Source organism: Theobroma cacao, chromosome 2 (assembly GCF_000208745.1).
Source record: "Theobroma cacao cultivar B97-61/B2 chromosome 2, Criollo_cocoa_genome_V2, whole genome shotgun sequence".
In the NCBI taxonomy this organism is placed as follows: domain Eukaryota; kingdom Viridiplantae; phylum Streptophyta; class Magnoliopsida; order Malvales; family Malvaceae; genus Theobroma; species Theobroma cacao.
In genome coordinates this window covers 11,230,574-11,250,294 of record NC_030851.1, presented here as the reverse complement: position 1 = coordinate 11,250,294, position 19,721 = coordinate 11,230,574, and the positions used below count along the sequence as shown (strand labels likewise).

The window sequence follows — 19,721 nt, the reverse complement described above, 5'->3', positions numbered from 1 at the left end:
ATGAGTTATACCACCTTTCTTTATCACAATCTCATGTCCTTATCCCTCAAGAAAGGAACAGTTGCCGTTGATCAGTGATGGAAAGGACCAAAGGGTGTGTTTGGCTTAGTCAAAACGGATATTCCATTATTCCTTGAGTTTTGACTGTGGACACACCTTTACCTAATATGTTACAATACAATATGCATTTATTCATAGGTACAGATAACCTTCTTGCTACCATTTTCATCAACATGACTTCTCTTTTCCATTTCCAATAATTTATCCAACTTTGTTTAAGCCGAGGTTGATAAAAATCGTTACCATCATGCTATGAGGGGTAATTTACAATTATACGACGGAGGACAGTAGATCCACAAAACTCAAACAATAGAAACGTATACACGCAACAACTTCCCTTTTTTTTTTTGTTTCTTTCAAAGCAAAATAGCGAAACCGAGAGACGGAGGACCCAGCCCGGGGAAGAAGAAGAAGGAAGAAGAGAAAAACATCAACAAGAAATTAAAGAAAAGGTACGATCTATCAATCATTTCAGCTAACATTTCAAATCAAGATTCAAAATCTAGGATGCCAAATAACCGTACGCAAAAGGCCGGTTGAATTTCTTTGCAATTTTGTAGTAACGGTTTAATCAAGATTTAAATTTTATCTGACGGTTCATTGATAGAACTAATTGACGCCGTGATGCATAATTTGATATTTCTTGATCTTGTCTGTTATCTTTATTTATTTATTTAAATCTTCATTCCAAGTAATTGAATGAAGATTCTACGATGTGATGAGTAATTTATGAGCTGAATCTATAGTATTTTATTTGTTTTCTCTGTCATGTTCCAATTAGAAGAAAAATAGAAAGGAAAAATTATCATGAAATTGTTGCTACTTGCCAATATTTTAATTTTTGTTTTTTTTTTTTCTATTTCAGGTTATTTGACTGGGCTCCTTGCTGTTGTTCAGCTCTGTAATGAACTTGGGGTGTAACCTGAGAGTTGCCATTGATTGCTTTTAAGGCAACAATGAAGCGATATGTTTACATCAATGATGATGAATCTTTACAAGAACTTTACTGCGATAACCAAATTTCTAACAGAAAATACACTGTATTGAACTTCCTCCCAAAAAATTTATGGGAGCAGTTCAGGTATACCCTATAGAGTTTTGTTTTCAATTGGAGATTAGTTTAATAATCTGGATTTGATTATATATTGGGTTCCCTTGGTTATGTAAGTAGAACTATGCTCATCATTTTTGCAATGAAGATCTTTTCTACATTCAACGATCATAGTTGCTGCCTGACTAATTGTTTATTCTTTTAAGCATGGCTGCATAACATGATTGAGTGGTCCCATTTAGAGACTCTTATGTGGTATTCAATGTATTTTCTGATTCATTAATCAATGGTGCATGATAATGTATTTGGGCTGAGATATCAATCTTTTTTCTACTTGAAAGTTTATATCAATTATGCATTTCTCAGTCTCACCCACTGTTTCTTTTCTTTTCCCTGATGGTCTCACTGACTGTTGCTAATATGTCTATTGCTTCTCATTTCAGCCGGTTCATGAACCAGTATTTCTTATTGATTGCTTGCCTTCAGTTATGGTCACTAATTACTCCAGTAAATCCTGCCAGTACATGGGGCCCGCTAATTTTTATATTTGCAGTCTCTGCATCAAAAGAAGCATGGGATGACTACAATCGATATTTGTCAGACAAGAAAGCAAATGAGAAAGAAGTCTGGGTTGTTAGGCAGGGCATCAAAAAACATGTAAGGGAAATTTCTAATGTTCTTTTGGTTCTTTTGTGTAATTATTAGAAAACTTATGTAATTTGAATTTGTTAGCATAAATCAACAGAAATTGCATGTATCTGTTTATTTTTTTATTTTTTTATTTTCAGGTTGACTGATCTCTTGATTAAGGATTTACTTACTGTCTTTTTTCCTTTTAAACTTTGTAAAACTAACTGTTTGCTCTCTCTTTTTTTTCATTTGTGATCGTGACAATGATTTGCAGGTCCAAGCCCAGGATATTCATGTTGGTAATATAGTATGGCTTCGTGAGAATGATGAGGTGCCATGTGATCTTGTTTTAATTGGTACCTCTGATCCTCAAGGCCTTTGCTATGTGGAGGTGAATATGTGACTCTTAGTAAAAATTGTAAAATGTTGTAATTGTAAATATATATGCATGGTTGAAGTATCAGTGTGGGCAGGAAAGGACACCGATAATTTGGATAACAACACATTTATGTGAACTTGAGAGAGCGCTTCTGTTGGAAAAGTTCTGTTTGATTGCATGAATAGATATGGGTACCTTTTGTACTCCGACTTTGTTAGCATTTCAGATATAAGAAAATCTAAATCAGGCTATGATTTTGTTTCAATTTTTTTAATAAGTCTGAGTGGGTTGAATTCATTTGGAAGATTGTTGGATTATAATGCACACATTCAGACTCTTATTAGCAATGAATAGGAACTTGGATGAAGCCTAGGTCTTCATGTAAAGAAGAGAAGAGCCTTGCCTTTCAGAAAAAAAAAAAAAAAGGAAGATAAGAGCCTTAACATATAAAATTGTTAAGAATGCTCATGTTGTATATATAAAAGGTATGTTTTATTTTTTTACATCACCTGACGGTACAAATTGTCTTGCAGACTGCTGCACTTGACGGTGAAACTGATCTGAAGACAAGGGTAATACCCTCTGCTTGCATGGGAATAGATTTTGAATTGCTTCATAAAATCAAGGCAAGATTTCTTTTAAGTACCATAAATTCAAAATTGTTGTGTGTTTTAGATGCACACTAATGTACGTGTATTTGTGATCTTTACATGTTCTATCTTCTTTTTCAGGGTGTTATTGAGTGTCCAAATCCAGATAAAGATATTAGAAGATTTGATGCTAATCTGCGTCTGTTTCCTCCATTTATTGATAATGATGTATGTCCTTTAACCATAAAAAACACAATTCTTCAGTCATGCTACTTAAGGAACACAGAATGGGCTTGTGGAGTAGCTGTATACACAGGCAAGTTCCTATGTTATGAAATATAAAGGTCACAAATAAATCATATTATCATTGTATCATTCTTCTGTATTATTCATCCTCTTCCCCTTAATGTCTAAAGCATGGTATATGAAGAAGCTAAAGAATGATGAGAAAGGGTGAGATGTAGAAGACTAGGTCATAAATTAATGTGAACATGGTTACAGAGGAAAATCGGTAAGCAGAACATATTCATTTGATGGGTGATTCATGATAACCCTATCTCTGAGGAAAATATATACATTGTATTGAGACTCGTGATTTTTAGTTGCAAGAACTTCTTAGTATTTATGAACATGTAGAAGCAGGTTACAGAACAATTTTCAACGTGTTCTGGCTGTTCTCACATTGGGATTGAAGGCTGAAACATATGATGGTATTTTAGTCATTTTTCCTGGTGGGTTCTCTGATGAGCAGTGGTAAATAAGCTTCATCTAGTATTCAATCATTTTATGAGGAGATTTTAGCTTCTAGAAATCATAACTTTGACAGTGTTACATGCAAAGATCCTTGGATGTAGCAGAATCTTATTTTGCATTTTCTCTCTATATTGGTTAGTATGTTTGTTTTACATGCACATTTTACCTCACATTCATTTTCTTTAATCTATTACAAGCTTCTTTGTTCATGCACTCATTCTTTGCTTTTAACCTGACTTAACACCACATTGGTGGGCTAGGCAATGAGATTTTGGCAGATGCATTGATCATGTGATAGCTTTTCTTTTTATTTTATTTCATTCTATACACTTTCTGAAACTTGTTTGCTATTTAACTTTTTGAATTATGTTGTGACTGTTTCTGTACTGTTTTGTTCTCTCAATTGGCTTCCTGAGTTTTCTACACTGTGTTTTTGAAAAAATTATTTTTGTGATCTATTAGTTCATCCAATGTGTGCTGTGGCTTCATTTATCATTCTGTTAGAGTTGACATCTGTCCTGGAATTTTTGAATTATATGTTCCATTTCAGGAAATGAAACTAAGTTGGGTATGAGTAGGGGCATACCTGAGCCAAAGTTAACAGCCATGGATGCCATGATCGACAAGTTAACTGGGGCCATATTCGTTTTCCAGATAGTGGTTGTTATGGTTCTTGGTATTGCTGGGAATGTGTGGAAGGATACAGAAGCAAGAAAGGTTGTCAGAGATTGCAACTTGTAGCTTGAGTTTCTCATCTAGTTATTATCATTATTAACCATATACTTAATCATTATGTTTGTTTCCTTTTCAACCAAACTCAATAGGAATCTGCATGAACTTTATGCTTTTCAACTTAATAGGAATCTATATTAGTCTTCTCCTTATAATTATAGAGAATTTGTAGTTACACAAAAATGACTAACTTGGAAAGTCTTATATCTGTTTTTATCTATGTTAATATTGCCTCATATTTTGACCCCTTGAAAGGACCTTTTTTTACTGCTATCGTTGAAGTTGACCCTGGCTCTTTTCAAAGGAATGAACTTAAAGTTGGATCATGGCATAAGATCTGCATGGCCCAAGGATGAAAATTATATGCATAAAAGATTTCATATATGCCAGGCAGGGTACTCTTTTTACTAAGCAGTCTGAATTTCTCTAAGCCTTTTATTTTGGAGTGTGTAACTTAGAGATGTTTATGGGCTGGGTCTGGGTGCAGCCTGCTCATTTACATAATATTTTATTATGAAAATATTAAATTAAATATATTTGAGAATTAAAATTAAATATTATATTAACATAAGCCCAAGCCTGGTCTGAGTCAGGCTGGACATACAGGCCTGGGTTGGCAGCCCTCCCTTAGATACCATCTCTGACGCTTCTACCTGTATTGTTATTTCAAATTATCTGGCTGTTCAGTTGCCTTTACTCCATATATGCCTGTGGTTTGCCATATTGTTAACTAGATTTTTCTTGTTCTTGGGTCTTAATCTTATCATGAAGCTTTACACTTGCCCCCAATTTTATTTGTCACAGTGTGGTAACTTCATAAGAATGCTGAATTTGTTGATGTACTCTTGTTGCAGCAATGGTATGTGCTATATCCATATGAAGGTCCATGGTATGAACTATTGGTCATTCCTCTTCGTTTTGAGCTTCTATGTTCCATCATGATACCGATTTCTATTAAGGTAATCTAATTTGAGAATGCTAATGATTTTGGATTGTTACACTTCTTGTTTTGGTGGTGTGAACCTGGATGATATTGAAAAGAGCAACTTGCCTTGCTGTTAATAGCACAGGAGATTCTTAGCAAGAATTGCTATCCTCTAGCATGGAGGGAAGAGATTGTTGAGCTAGAGCAAAACCAATGGTGCAAAAGTGATGTGAGCTTCAGGACAAAGTATTAATGGCTCATGACGTACTCATAACATGATTAGAGTGCATCATTTAGCTAACTTGCAAACTTAGATTTGGGCAATGTATTCAGCTTGATAGAAGTAAAAAACAGTACCAGTGTAGAAATGTTTTAGTTTCATGCATATTGCACATAAATACAAAACCTAGTGGAAGGGCGAGGGTATACATGTTTTAATTGCTAAAAGCCAGAAGTAGGTGTCAGAAACCAGTTCTACTTTGAAATTTTTATTGTTATATTTCATTGTACTGATGATCCAAGTTAATAGCTCTTAAATTAATAGTTTATTTTCTATTACTATCAGGCTTGTTGGTTTGGAGATTGTCAGTTTTTTTAGTTGAGGCTTACAGTTTAAAGTAGCTGGGAATATCATGTTTTACTTAAACATTTTTTGTTTGTTTTTATGCCTAATTTTGATTTATCTGGTTCAATGTTGGTTTCATTTCTCTATTTTAAAAAGAAATTCTCTGGTCTTTTCTCTTATTAACCATACTGCTTTGTCTTGCAGGTGTCTCTAGATCTTGTGAAGAGTTTATATGCGAAGTTTATTGATTGGGACAATGAGATGATAGACCAAGAGACCGGTATTCCATCACATGCAGCAAAGTAAGATTTTTTTTTTTTTTGAAGAAAAAATCCACGAGTTGGAGTATCTATAGTAATATATGGAGCTGCAAGCTGAGTTGGTGTCACACCAACTAAACATGATCTGTTTATATGTTTAAGTTGAGTCATTGTCCTACACAACTATGTTAACTAGCCTACCTTCCCCTTTTTTTTCTTTTATTCTCCTTTAAATTTACTTTTAATGACTCTTATCTCATATTTTTTCTTTTCAAATACTATTATTGAAAAAAAATTATACAATTATTTAGCTACATAGTTATGTATGCCTCACCTTCTAGGGCATGAAATTTGAGTTATCTTGCATATATATTAAGATCAGTTTGTTTTTATGTGGCAGCACAGCAATAAGTGAGGACCTTGGGCAAGTTGAGTACATATTGACAGACAAAACCGGAACCCTAACTGAAAATAGAATGATTTTTAGAAGATGCTGTATTAGTGGTATTTTCTATGGAAATGAGAGTGGTGATGCGTTGAAAGGTTTGTATCTACTTCTTGTCTCATTTTTTCTTGTTGCTTATTCAATTTCAAGTTTTTTCATTTCTGTTGAATGAAGAGTTTATCTTTCCTAAAATTATGTGGGTTTCTGGAGCAACATAGTTGACTTGATGGTCCTACTTTTATTTTATGTGAATCACCTAGATAGCTTTGTATTTAATCTGAGGCAGCTTTATGAATTCCTACCCTGAAGGATTGAGAGTCACATTTCAAAGTAAGTCTGTTGGATGTATTCTTTCCCCCTCTGAAAACCCTACAGAAAATGATGAAAAGGATTGTCCTTCCAAATATGTTGTCCTGTTTCTTAATTGAAATAATCAACAGTATTTGTCCTTTTTCCTCTGGTCCAAATAAAAGTTAATGTTTTTTAATTGAGGAGGCCAAAAAGTTTGAACAAATTTTTGTTCTTACTAATTTACTAAATTAGTCTTTCCTGTACTGCTGTAGAATGTGACAACTACTGAAGTAAGCGTGCTGGTTCTTATTAATTAAAGCCTTACTTGAGTCCCAATAATTTTCTAGATTTTCTGATTCTTCATTTTGCTCTAGCACAATGCTGCTGACTGCTGGTGAAATTAGTGTTTCAGGCTTAAAGCAGTTCTGCACATTATTTCCCCCCCAGGCCCATGAGTTATGGAAGGAAATATTTATGACAGTTTTAAGCAGTATTTGACAATTAATTAATTGTATCAGTTGAAAATGTAGCACTGAATATTATTTACCTGTCATAGTTTGTTGTTCTTTATGGTTTTAGTATTTATACTGTGAAATTACATAATTGACTTGAAGCAAAATGCCTGCTTTTAGATGGCTGAGCTTGATATTCTGAACATTTTATGTTTTTTAATCTGAACTAGTTTGGAATTTATGGGAGGATGTTTAAATCAGTTATTGCCTTACATTGAGGATTATTTTCAAGTGAACATTTCAACTTTGGTTGTGATTAATTTTACTACTGGTGCACAGATGTGGAGCTGCTTAATGCTGTTGCTGGTAGCTCTCCTGATGTTGTTCGGTTTCTCACGGTTATGGCTATATGTAATACTGTTATACCTGTAAAGAGGTGAATCTGCTTTCTAGCTTGCAGGATTTTAGCTGCAATTTTGACATATATCCTTGTAGCAGAATCATATTCTTCATTTCCAAATTCTATATGAATATGTTCACTAATAAATATTTTGGGAAACCTTTTATTTTCTGTGGTTATTGTCTGTAGCAAAACTGGAGCCATCTTGTACAAGGCACAATCTCAGGATGAAGATGCTCTTGTTAACGCTGCTGCCCGATTGCATGTGGTTTATGTCAATAAAAATGCAAATATTCTTGGTAAATTCATTTTCTTTTTGCTGTCATAAAAGATGGAAATTGATTGTTGGGATGATTATTTATGGTTCCTGTATTTGAATATTTTACAGAGATCAGGTTCAATGGTTCAGTAATTCAATATGAAGTATTGGAAACTCTGGAGTTCACTTCTGATAGGAAAAGAATGTCAGTGGTTGTTAAAGATTGCCAGAATGGGAAGATTATCCTTCTGTCAAAAGGCGCAGATGAAGCAATTCTTCCTTATGCTTATGCTGGTAATGCTTTTTTTTTTTTCAATCTCTTACTTAACAGATAACATTTATAACACATCAATTAGGTTTTTCTTTCTAATTCAATTTATTTATTTGATGATTGATGGCAGGATATCTGCTTGATTGTCTTTTTGATAAAATCTTTGTTGGCAGTATATCTGCATGATTTATTTATTTGATGATTGTTGCCTGAGTGTGCATGATCATCCTGGTCCTCTGTGATGAATTTCTTTTGTTAACAAGTACAAATAATTGTTGCAATCCTGCATGGCACAACTACCATGTGCATCAGTTCAATATGGGGTGTTGTAGGCATGGATCTTGTAGCAAGTCTATGTTGCCTGGTCATGTATGGTGTCAAGTCTCATCCTTCATTGCATTGTCATGAACTTGATAAAATAATTTTGGAAAGAATCAAGTTTGATCTATGTTCAATGTCTGCCACCCTTATTTACTATTTTTATTGTAGTTATTTAATATCCTTGTCTGATCTCATTGCATTCTAGTTGAAGAACTAATACATTAGTCAATCATTACTAATATAACATCTTGCTATTGCACTCATTTTTAAAAAAGGTGACAAATTGGCTTCAATGTCGTAACATCATTCTTTTTCAGGGCAACAAACAAGGACATTTATTGAAGCTGTAGAACAATATGCTCAATTGGGGCTTCGTACGTTATGCTTAGCTTGGCGTGAATTAAAAGAAGATGAGTATCAAGAATGGTCTTTGATGTTCAAAGAGGCCAGTAGCACATTGGTTGATAGGGAGGTAAAGGGTGCAATCCAAGGATCTTTCTGTCTGTTCTATTCATATCTTTATTTTTACTTTCACATACATTTGGTCAAGTTTGTAATAAAAGTGACTGAGTTTCTCTAGTTGCTGTTTTCTACAGTGGAGGATTGCCGAGGTCTGCCAAAGATTAGAACATGATTTTGAGATTCTAGGAGTTACTGCAATAGAGGATCGTCTACAGGTGAAGTAGAGGCATTTAAATCCAACTTTTCAGTGTAAAATTTGTGTCATCTATTTTTAAGTCAAATCTACGTTATTGGATGCTAACATTTGTCTAACCTATTGGTTTTTATTATGTTAGGATGGTGTACCAGAAACAATCGAGACACTCAGAAAAGCAGGAATAAATTTTTGGATGCTGACCGGAGACAAACAAAATACTGCCATTCAGATTGCACTTTCTTGCAATTTTATTTCCCCAGGTAGATTAATATCATTTTCATAAAACTCAATTTCTTATGTTATTCACATGTTTCAAATTTCTCCATTCTGGTTTCCTTGCGGTTTTGCCATTGTTTCACATATCTAGGTCAATGAATCATTTTCATAGAACTCAATTTCTTATGTTAATTCACATGTTTCAAATTTCTCCATGCTGGTTTCCTTGCAGTTTTGCCATTGTTTCACATATCTAGGTCAATGAATCATTTTCATACAACTCAATTTCTTATGTTATTCACATGTTTCAAATTTCTCCATACTGGTTTCCTTGTGGTTTTGCCATTGTTTCTCATATCTAGGTCAATGAGAAGGTACTTTTCTTGGTTCCTAAATCCTGGAAACTATGCTAGTTGTATGTTTGAAGCTTGGATTGAACAGCTGCATATACTCAAGTGTCATCCTGGCATCCCTCCACATCTCCACATACCTAATATACTTGATTATTGTTCTTGGTGTTCATGTCAGATTAATGATTAATCTAAATAGATTGATTCTCTTTTTCCCTTGTGGTGAGGGCAAAGTTTAAGGTTCTGGTTACATAGAAAGTGCTATTTTGCACTTCTATGTGATTTTGTGAAGGAATGTTCTTGTGCTGTCAGTTTTGATTCTACTGGTAGTTTGGTACCACATGAAATTCTATTGCTTTTGAAATCAATGAATAGAAGATTCTCATTAGTGTTTCTCTATCATTGATCACATTTCTTTGTGCTTCCTTCCCAAACTTCCTGTCAGAGCCAAAAGGTCAGCTTCTTCTAATTGACGGCAAAACTGAAGACGAAGTTTGTAGAAGTTTAGAGAGAGTTTTGCTTACAATGAGGATAACATCTTCGGAGCCAAAGGTAAATTTTAATGCTCCATCTTTGTAAATTTAAGTAAAGTGATGGGTTCTCTTATGGTTTTTTTCATTCTGGCTGCTATGTTTTGAGTGATTTCCATGCCTTAATTTAATTTTTCTAAAATTAAATTATCGCCTTAATGTAGGAATTTCAGTCACTTGATTAAGGGAAGTTATTTGGTTCTAAACTGATTGGTGATTTCGGGAAAATAAAATAAAATCTAGTGAGCGATCTGACAAGCGCAGACTAGGGGCAGGTTTCTTGTAAGTGTTACTAAGAACAAAGAAATGCTGCTGTCTTTAGACAGTGTAAAGTTCATGTTAACGTAATCTCACCACTAAAGGATGAAGCTCAGCACCTCAGCTATATACTCTAAATTGTTGCAGTGGCTACCAAAAGTTAGGGTCACCTAGAATCAGACAATGTTTGTGTGTATGTACAGATTTGAATATATTTATTTATCTATTCTTTCCTCCTGCTAGGCAAAGTATCACTTTTTGTCTCATGTGCATAAACTCAAGAATCAGAGGACAGTTTCTGTGAAAAAGAAAAATGAATCAGTGAATGGTTTGAACATGTGCGGTCTGATGATGAATTCTATATTATTTTTCTGCATTCTTGGTTGAGTATTTAATGGAAATTCTTGTTATTTGTTACATTAATGTTAAGAAATGCTTATCTATTTCATCATTGATGTCCGGTAAAGAACCTTCCATCCTTTTACTTGCTTCTTTTTTAACATTTTAGTTTATTTTATTATACTCATGGGGAGAACTTATCTGATAAAATATTATCTGTCTGATGGTTAACTCAAAAGGTTTTAATGTTGATTCCTTTTCCCATTTTTGACTTTTCCAATCATCACAGGATGTGGCATTTGTTGTTGATGGATGGGCTCTTGAAATAGCACTTAAGCATTACCGGAAGGCTTTTACTGAATTAGCTATTTTGTCAAGGACTGCTATCTGTTGTCGTGTTACACCATCTCAAAAGGCACAGGTTTTGATTTTGCTCTTATTAATTTTAAATTTCTCATAATTAATTTGGCTTGCTATCAATTTAAGTTACTACTACAGAACTTTCTAAGAAAGATTTTATAATTATGTTCTTCCTTGTAATTACATTTGTCATGCTCAAGAAGTTGACTGGCTTTTCGATTTTTTGTTTCTATAAATTTTTCCTTGAAGCTCATGTTAACCTCCTTAGCTGTGCTCGGATATTCAGAAGTAAAAGTTGAATGTCTTGAAAACTTTTTAAATGATAGTTGATGTGTCGTGCATAAATCTTGTTACTTCGTAAAGGGAACTTTCCTAGCAAATACCTAAAATCAAATTGCTAAAATTCCCTAACCAAAATAAATTATGTAGTTGAAAATATGAAAAGGCTGTATAGAACTTATCTATAATAGTCTGCAGTATGATCATTATCTGCAGATTCTCATCAAGTGACAGTGTTGGCTCGTAACTAATGTACAAGCTAATTTGGAGAAAAGAAATAAACAAGCTAATTAGTGAGAAGAAAAGGGATACTTGACAGTCTGCCTGTATGTTGCTGCATGTGTCTACTAATCAAAACAACCAAGATACTATTATGGCTTGAATAAGTGTCTTGCATGTTATCCTTTACAATAATATCATTGTAACAGCTCGATGTTTCTTTTGTCATTTTTTATGTATGGAATCTACCTTTCTGCTCAAATTCGAGTGGAGAAAAAGCATGTAACCAATAGAACTGTTAGATCTCTCGGTATGTGGACTATGGCAGGATTTTCTGGTGCTACTAATACTTTGAATAAGCAAGGGAATATAATACCTTCAGATTTTTCTTGCTTCTAAGAAGCAATATTGAGTGAAGACTGGCATGGCTTGGCCCTGATACATGTTGGGAGTTCCATGTACTAACATAAATGTAAATATTGGACAAAAAGAAAAATGCAGAGCAATTTGGGAGTTTTACTACATCATTTTGGTTGTTTTTCTTTATAGAATGCTATCACCCCTCACCATGAAGTATCAATTATCATTGCTGGCCTATTATATTTTAGCTAGATCAGCTTCTAATTGTTTTTGTATATGCTGATATGCCATGATCTCTCATTTGCTATATGTACATCTACTGTGTGTGGTAGTTCTCTTAGTACCTTGATCTGAATTAAGATTGTTTACTGTATTAGGCTTTGTCCTGCTTTTATTCCTAGGGATAAGCTTATCCTTGCTAATTTAAATTAATGGATATTTTATTTGTGATTTGTTAACAGTATTCATAAAGAATATATTAATTATTTCTGTTGTCTCTCTCAATTTCTATGGGAAGGATGATTATTGCATATAAAGAAAATGATACTTTTGGCAGCTTGTCGAACTCTTAAAGTCATGTGATTATAGAACACTGGCTATTGGGGATGGCGGAAATGATGTGAGAATGATACAACAAGCTGATATTGGCGTTGGCATTAGTGGAAGAGAAGGGCTGCAGGCAGCAAGGGCAGCTGATTATAGTATTGGAAGTAAGTAACACTTAAATATGTTGAGAACTTTCTAGGATAGGTTTGTCTGTTATTTCTTTTTCGTTTTATGAACTTATAATGAAAGTGTTAATAAATCTTGACTGAACTTGAAAAATCTAATACTCCTTGATTGTGTTGTATAACCTATATCCAGTATCCTATTCAGGCTTAAGGAGTCATTATGAGAATGATTCTATAGGCAAAATTGTCGTTACCACTCCCTTGCCAGAATATATTATGAATGTGATCAAAATGGATATTACCAACTGTTTCTTGTTGATAATATTCTATTTCATGGTTTTGAAGGGCAATATTTGGGATAAAATGTGCAAGGCATTGAAAAATAATGGTAGTTTTGTTTGGAGGGAAGTTTAGTATTAAGCTAAGCATGGTGTTTCTCATGGCTGCCTTAAATGTTTGGGTACACAAAATTCATATATTAAACACTATTTGGTTGAGGCAATGACACAAGCTTCTCTTTTACATGTTCTTTTTTGTTCTTCAATGTGAGGTGATTGCCTTTGAATTGGTTTTCTTTTCTCATAAATTCCTCTCTTGGGTTTCAGAGTTCCGGTTTCTTAAAAGATTGATACTTGTTCATGGCCGTTATTCCTACAATCGCACAGCTTTTCTATCCCAGTATTCCTTCTATAAGTCACTAGTTATCTGTTTCATCCAAATTTTGTGAGTTCCTGAATCTAATGTTCCTTTACCCGATGCTTTCCATTGTCCATTGTACTTGATTCCACTTTAAACTTATCAGTTCTTTTCTGCTGACACGAATTGCATCAGTTTCTCTTTTATTTCAGGAGTCTCTGGAACCAGTCTTTTCAATTCTGTTAGCTTGATGGCCTATAATGTTTTCTACACTAGTGTTCCTGTTCTAGTCAGTGTCCTTGACAAAGATCTTAGTGAAGGAACAATTATGCAGCATCCAAAAATTTTATTTTACTGTCAAGCGGGAAGGTTTGCTGTTTTTCCACTTTATTTATTTATTTTTTTTAGAGTTTTCAGTATTAACAGGTTGAGGATAAGGAACTGGGCAAATTTGTTGCATTATTTTAGCAGACAACTTTACATCTGCTGGTTAATGGTCATCAAGCTGATGCAGGATTGTTTCTGACACAGGCTTCTTAATCCAAGTACATTTGCCGGATGGTTTGGTCGATCTCTGTTCCATGTGAGTGCTGTTCTGTAACTTTGGTTTACATATCAAGGCATTTTTGCTGATATCGCTCATGAAGTCATTGAAACAAATCTCAAACACTTAATGATCCATGGCATTATTAAATCTTACACTGGTGACTGAAACTTCATCATCAGAATACTGTATTATCTGATTCTTTGAGCAAACTCTGACAAACTTGATTAGCTAGTCTGAAACTTTAACTAGCAGCATACCATGGTTTAGGAACATATAGGAGACTTTATCTTGTCTGGTTGGAAATCCAAAAAAATGGTGGGGATTAGTTCTTTGTAATGCTTGCATTTTCAAAAGGCTTTCCAAATTGAACTGCCCTGCCAAGGATTGAAGAGAGTATGTGGTGTGACAGCAATGCACATGATTTGTGTCAAGGTGTTGGATGTGGGGATATTATTTTCTTCAAGGAGTGTGAATGAGTTCTTTAGATTGCAAGTCCATCAAATTGCTTGATGACTCCCCTGCATATCTGGGGCTTCTCTTCATCTATATGCTAGGAATTAGGTTTCAAGCAATAGTTTATCAGACTGGTTAAAAATTTTCTGCTTGTTATTTTATCTGTTTATATTGGAGTTTATTTGAATTTTTCACATTTCTAACAGTTTGCTTTATTGCCCCATCTATTTATTTGGTGGTTATTTGCAGGCAATTGTTGTGTTTGTGATCACCATACATGCTTATGCTTACGAGAAAAGTGAAATGGAAGAACTTTCTATGGTGGCACTTTCAGGATGTATATGGTTGCAGGCCTTTGTTGTGGCATTAGAGACAAAGTATGCTTCCATCTCAAAAATCTGCAGACTACATTGATTATGTTTGAATTTCTGTTTTGTTTGCCTTTTTGTCCTCATGAGGTTTTTTAGCCCAGCCTGTAGAGAATAAGAAAAAAAAAGCATGTGATAGTATATCTTGCTTGAGGATCAATGCAAAATAATGTTGTTCCATGAGTGCTGTTAAGAGGTGTTCAATTTTCTTGTTGACACAACTTCTATCCAAATTTAAAAATGTATACGTCAAAACCTTGCTCTACAACTTTTACTAGATTCAGTTCCAATGGTATTTCATAGGTACATATCCTGACTTGCTGAGGTTTTATTGTTGCTTGCAGTTCCTTCACAATATTGCAACATCTTGCCATATGGGGGAATTTAGTTGCCTTCTATGTCATCAATTGGATTTTTAGTGCAGTTCCTTCATCAGGGATGTACACTATTATGTTCCGGTTATGTAGGCAACCATCTTATTGGATAACTATGTTTGTAAGTTTCACATTGCCATTTATTTACTTTCCTTTTGATGTTGCCAGGGAGGGAACATTTCCACTTCCTTTTCTTTCATGTTTAATTAGTTCATGATTGGATTCTAATTTTTCTACTCATCTTCTAACTTGTCAGCTTACCAGTGCCAATTAAAGTGATGGAGGGTAGTCCTTTTATTGTACTATAAAATTGGTTTGGTGTTTTACTTGGTTCAAGATATTGACCAGCACCAGCTTACCCTCTATCACTTGATATGATACTTGGTGTGGTAAACTTAAAAAAGTTAATTCAAAAAGGTAGTAAATGAGCCTGACCATGGCTAAACTTATAATTCGTTACTAATTTGTTCCTTTTCTTTATTAAACAGCTCATAGTTGCAGCAGGGATGGGACCAGTTCTAGCTTTGAAATACTTCCGGTATACATACAGACCAAGTAAGATCAATACACTTCAGCAGGCTGAAAGAATGGGTGGGCCAATTCTGTCTTTAGGCAATATTGAGCCACAACCAAGATCGGTAGAGAAAGAAGTATCTCCTTTATCAATTACTCAACCAAAGAACAGAAATCCAGTTTATGAACCTCTTCTATCGGATTCGCCAAACACTACAAGAAGGTCTTTTGGGTCAGGAACCCCATTTGATTTTTTTCAGTCGCAATCTAGATTGTCTTCAAGCTACTCGAGAAACTGCAAGGACAATTGAGGTATACAAACGTATATCGCTAACATAGCTTGTAGGGGAATTTTTTGGGCATGCCAACATTGTATTTAGTTGCAAATTAGGCTGTCAGCGTTATAAATCAATCTAGCATACATCTGGGCAGAATGGATTGAGAGGAAGGATCATCCACAATCCACATACATGATTTACATTTTGACATATCCAATTTTTATTACATTTATTTGAATGTATTGCAATTTTCTGGTTTATGATGCTCAATATGTGGGACAATCTTTTTCTTCTCAAGATTTCATGAAGAAACAATTGAAGCAAGAGTTACATGTGAGTTTGAAGAAGCGAGGCAGGCTTTAGTATCTCTAGCTACAAGTTAGAGCAACTGAAAAAAGAGTTGCATCCATCTTGTTAATATGGTGGGAATGGTAGAATCAACGTCTTGGCTTTCATGACAAACCAGAGTGGGATAACTTGCCCAAGTTGGTAGGTGAATTAAAAATGAAATGTCATTCAAATGCCACACTAGAATTGAGTTGAGAGGATAATTGATATTATTGAGGGATCCTTCTCGAAGGTGCAATGGTACTGATGGCTAGAAGATTGGACTTTAGTTTCGACGGATCAGTTAAGTTCAACTGGGCTTAGATCAACTAAGTTCGTTGTACTCCTATCTTATTTAATATAATGGATAAACCCAAAAAAAGGACCATCTAGGTAGGCATTGTATATAGATAGTTAACAAAGACCAAACTTATTTATAAGACTTCAGACATCAAATTGACCTACAATTCTGACCACCATTATCCATTTACAAACAGAAATATCTCCTAATTAGGCAAAAAAAAAAAAAAAAACAAAGAGGGGCGAAGAATCTTGGTTGGTAAACAAAAAACAGTTCTAATTCTTGGTAATTAACTGCCTATTAATGTGCATAAGCGTGCATTCCTACCTTCCGAAGAGGAAGAAGAAAGGAGACAGCAAGCAATATGTATTCAATTAGGTTGGACGCCATATTTCTCTATTTGTTGTTTGTGAAAAGCCACAAGCCATTTGTCACGCAATGAGACGTTAAAGAATTGATATCCCTTTTGCTCCCCATGCAGATACAGATGTATGGCCTATCTATACCTGAACACTATTATCCCTTCGATGCTGGCGGCCATACCTAAGGGGTGGTGAGTGGTGACTCGCAAGTCACAACCGCGCAAAAGAAGAAGTATGGGCCTTTGGTCCCATGAGTGACTCTCTCTAATTCACGATAATAAATGAAAATGAAATCTTTTGAACCCAAAAAAGGTGAAGGAGGCAGGTGGGGGACCCCAGGGAGGGGCCCTATCCAAGGTCCTTTTAGCATGGGCTGCTCCCTCACCCCCACACCATTCCTCTGAGCCTAAACCCCAATCACCCACCTAACCCAACACTGCCGACAACAACAAGCCCTACCAAAGAATTGAATCATTCCAAACACACCCCTATGGGTCATTCCCCCCACCTCCACAGGTGTCTTTCAGATACAACTGCCCTCCTAGGAAACAACTTATGCTTCACCACCTAATATTTTTGCCACTCTTATACTGCTTACACATGCATCCGTTGATCATGGCCGCACATCGACTTGCCTAGCTAGTCCCTATGAACATTCATATATATGTTTTGTTTTTTTTTTAATATATTGCATTAATTGCTCAATGACCAAGGTCATGCAGTAATATTTTCTGCTTTCTTTGTTTCAGCCTCTCATTTTTACTTATTCATTTAAGTGAAAGGGAGTTAAAGATTTTGTAATACTTTGCTTTGCAAATTGTAAAAATGAAAGGGTTGACAAGGTTTGGAAACCATCATATCTTAAAATAATTAAATGAGCATTGCTCTCTATTCCAGTGAATTGATAAGAGCAGTTGAAATCCCTTTTCTACCACCTCTCCAACCAGAGAAAATTGAACATTTTGCCTCAGAAATGAAATAAAAACATCCCCTTCATCCATCCCTCTCTGGCCCAATTCCAAACCAACATTAGTATCTCTGTATTGTTATAATATCTAAACTTTGTTGTTAGAACCACATGCATATTTTAGTTACAGATAAAATCGACTTGATCCAAAACAATATACAAAGCAAAAAGTTGTGTCGTGGTTGTAATTTTCACCTCGAAACATCCAGAAAAATATCTGCCAAATAAAACGAAATCCCCTCACGTCTCCAAATCCTAGTTGCCACCTAAGCTAATCAGATCCCTAATATCTTGTTTCTTGAGCATGGATTTCGGACCCGAAATCCCGTTGTTATATTAGGTTAACCACGTAGGGTACATGCATGATTATAGTAGCCGAAATATTCAGCTCAACATAGGAAAAAAAACCAAGAAAGGAAAATATCACAATCCATTAATTTTGACCTGAAAAATCCAAAAGTGGATCACATCCCATCACTTCAAAAAACTTACAAAAAGTCAAAAGGAAGAGACTCAAACAAAGTTAAAACAATACTGAATTTAAAAGACAATCAAGAGCATGAAACAATAATCAGATAAGCAAATATGAACCGAATCACATATATATACTTTGGAGAGAGATTATATATATATATATATATGTACGGCTGTTTCATGACTGTATTTACACTTGCAATTCTCCTTGCACTTTCGTCATCGTCATCTTCATCCTCTATCTACATCAACAACTCATTGACCCACCCAAGATCAGGATCAGGATCAGTTGCCACGCCGTTTTCATTGAGATTCTCATAACCTCCAATTTCTTTGGTTGCACCAAAATATTCTCCAGACTCAGAAGGGCTTGGCCTGGAAGGAGATAGAACAAACTGTTGCTGATCTTCCCCGTTGAAGGAAGCATCAAGCCATGATATGTTTGCGTTCAGGTTGTTTACACCAGCCACAGGTGAAGAGACTTCACAGAAATTCATGGTCTCCAAAGAACTCATCAGCTCGTTAAACGCATCCTTGTAACTCATCATTTCAGTTCCAAACTTACTCAAACGATCACCGTATCTGGAAACTGGTGAAAACCCATTTAAAGATGCTCGCTGCTTGACAGGCGACAAAGGCGGTGACAAAGATGGTGATCTTGATAAATGAGACAAACCTAACAGAGTACTCGTAGGAGAAGAGGTAACAGAGTGACAAAACAAGCAGCAATGGTCATTCTTGTTCATTGGGGAAGAGCTGCAAGAACCTGAATTCTTGTACTTTGGAGATCCATCGGGCAACAGACGAAGCTCACGAGATGAGTGAGCGAAAAAACAAATCTTGCGCTTGCAATTTTTGCCATCCTTGCAAGCTTCGGTTCTGTAGCGGGTAGGGTGTAGCCAGCACTCGAATACCCCATGAGCGAAGTCACAGTCATCCCCACGAGGGCAACCACCACCACGGCGGAAGTCAGAGCAGACGGTGGAGGAGTAACGGAAGCGGCGGGGGTCACGGCGGCGGGCTTTCTCGTTAGGATGAGCAAAGGGACAATCAGTCCAATCGTGGCTCCTGCTCCTGGTGCACCTTCTTACCTTGAATTCATACATGCGGAAATGGTCAGTAGTATAGCGATCAGCGTCATTGCCTTCATCTTCAGCGTTATTCCTGTTGGAAGGGAGATATTGCTGAAGGCTGGCTTCGAAGGGAATTTGCATGGTGGCGTTTTCTTGGAAGTGATTGTGAGAAAGGAGGAGTTTCCTTGGAGGAATCTCAATGTCTTTGAAAGGTAACTGCGGGTGAGAAGGCTGGAACTTGTGTTGCTCAGCGCAAGCGGTGCTCATCTTTTCTTGATCTGGGGGAATGTTCTAATAGTGTGGATGTTTATTGACGGGGGAGGGCATGAAGGAAGTGTTGAGTGATAAGGGAACAAAAGGGCTTGGGAGGGGACTAAGATATATAGGGGCGGATTAAAGAGGAGGGGGGGGGGGGGGGGGGGGG

The 19,721-nt window shown here is 35.6% G+C and overlaps 2 protein-coding genes across 4 annotated transcripts; one reads left to right on the top strand and one right to left on the bottom strand.

Moving 5' to 3' along the window:
* LOC18608746 (phospholipid-transporting ATPase 2) lies at window positions 216-16,053 on the top strand. Of its 3 annotated transcripts, XM_007043590.2 has the most exons (25): window positions 224-512; window positions 926-1,141; window positions 1,555-1,768; window positions 2,016-2,132; window positions 2,654-2,746; window positions 2,852-3,026; window positions 4,014-4,180; window positions 5,050-5,154; window positions 5,890-5,987; window positions 6,346-6,488; window positions 7,473-7,569; window positions 7,723-7,832; window positions 7,922-8,086; window positions 8,702-8,856; window positions 8,981-9,061; window positions 9,182-9,302; window positions 10,054-10,160; window positions 11,025-11,156; window positions 12,510-12,663; window positions 13,230-13,347; window positions 13,456-13,629; window positions 13,792-13,843; window positions 14,510-14,637; window positions 14,973-15,123; window positions 15,491-16,053. In XM_007043590.2, exons 2-25 carry the CDS (start codon window positions 1,017-1,019, stop codon window positions 15,824-15,826), a joined length of 3,318 nt encoding a protein of 1,105 aa, XP_007043652.2. In that variant the 5' UTR covers window positions 224-512; window positions 926-1,016; the 3' UTR covers window positions 15,827-16,053. The 3 variants fall into 3 exon arrangements, 2 of the variants coding, with proteins under 2 accessions (XP_007043652.2, XP_017971396.1); XM_018115907.1 differs by lacking the exon at window positions 224-512 and having other exon boundaries at window positions 1,077-1,141; window positions 1,665-1,768; XR_001926732.1 differs by lacking the exons at window positions 14,510-14,637; window positions 14,973-15,123; window positions 15,491-16,053 and having other exon boundaries at window positions 216-512; window positions 13,473-13,629; window positions 13,792-13,844.
* Window positions 18,158-19,637, bottom strand: LOC18608745 (zinc finger CCCH domain-containing protein 2). Its single transcript, XM_018115096.1, has one exon. It carries the CDS (start codon window positions 19,562-19,564, stop codon window positions 18,467-18,469), a length of 1,098 nt encoding a protein of 365 aa, XP_017970585.1. The 5' UTR covers window positions 19,565-19,637; the 3' UTR covers window positions 18,158-18,466.

Coding starts and splice junctions, on each gene's coding strand:
- LOC18608746 (XM_007043590.2), top strand. CDS start 1,017: ATGAAGCGATATGTTTACATCAATGATGATGAATCTTTACAAGAACTT. Junction 8,857..8,980: donor GCACATTGGTTGATAGGGAG/GTAAAGGGTGCA, acceptor TGTTTTCTACAG/TGGAGGATTGCCGAGGTCTG. Junction 9,062..9,181: donor CAATAGAGGATCGTCTACAG/GTGAAGTAGAGG, acceptor TTATTATGTTAG/GATGGTGTACCAGAAACAAT.
- LOC18608745 (XM_018115096.1), bottom strand. CDS start 19,564: ATGAGCACCGCTTGCGCTGAGCAACACAAGTTCCAGCCTTCTCACCCG.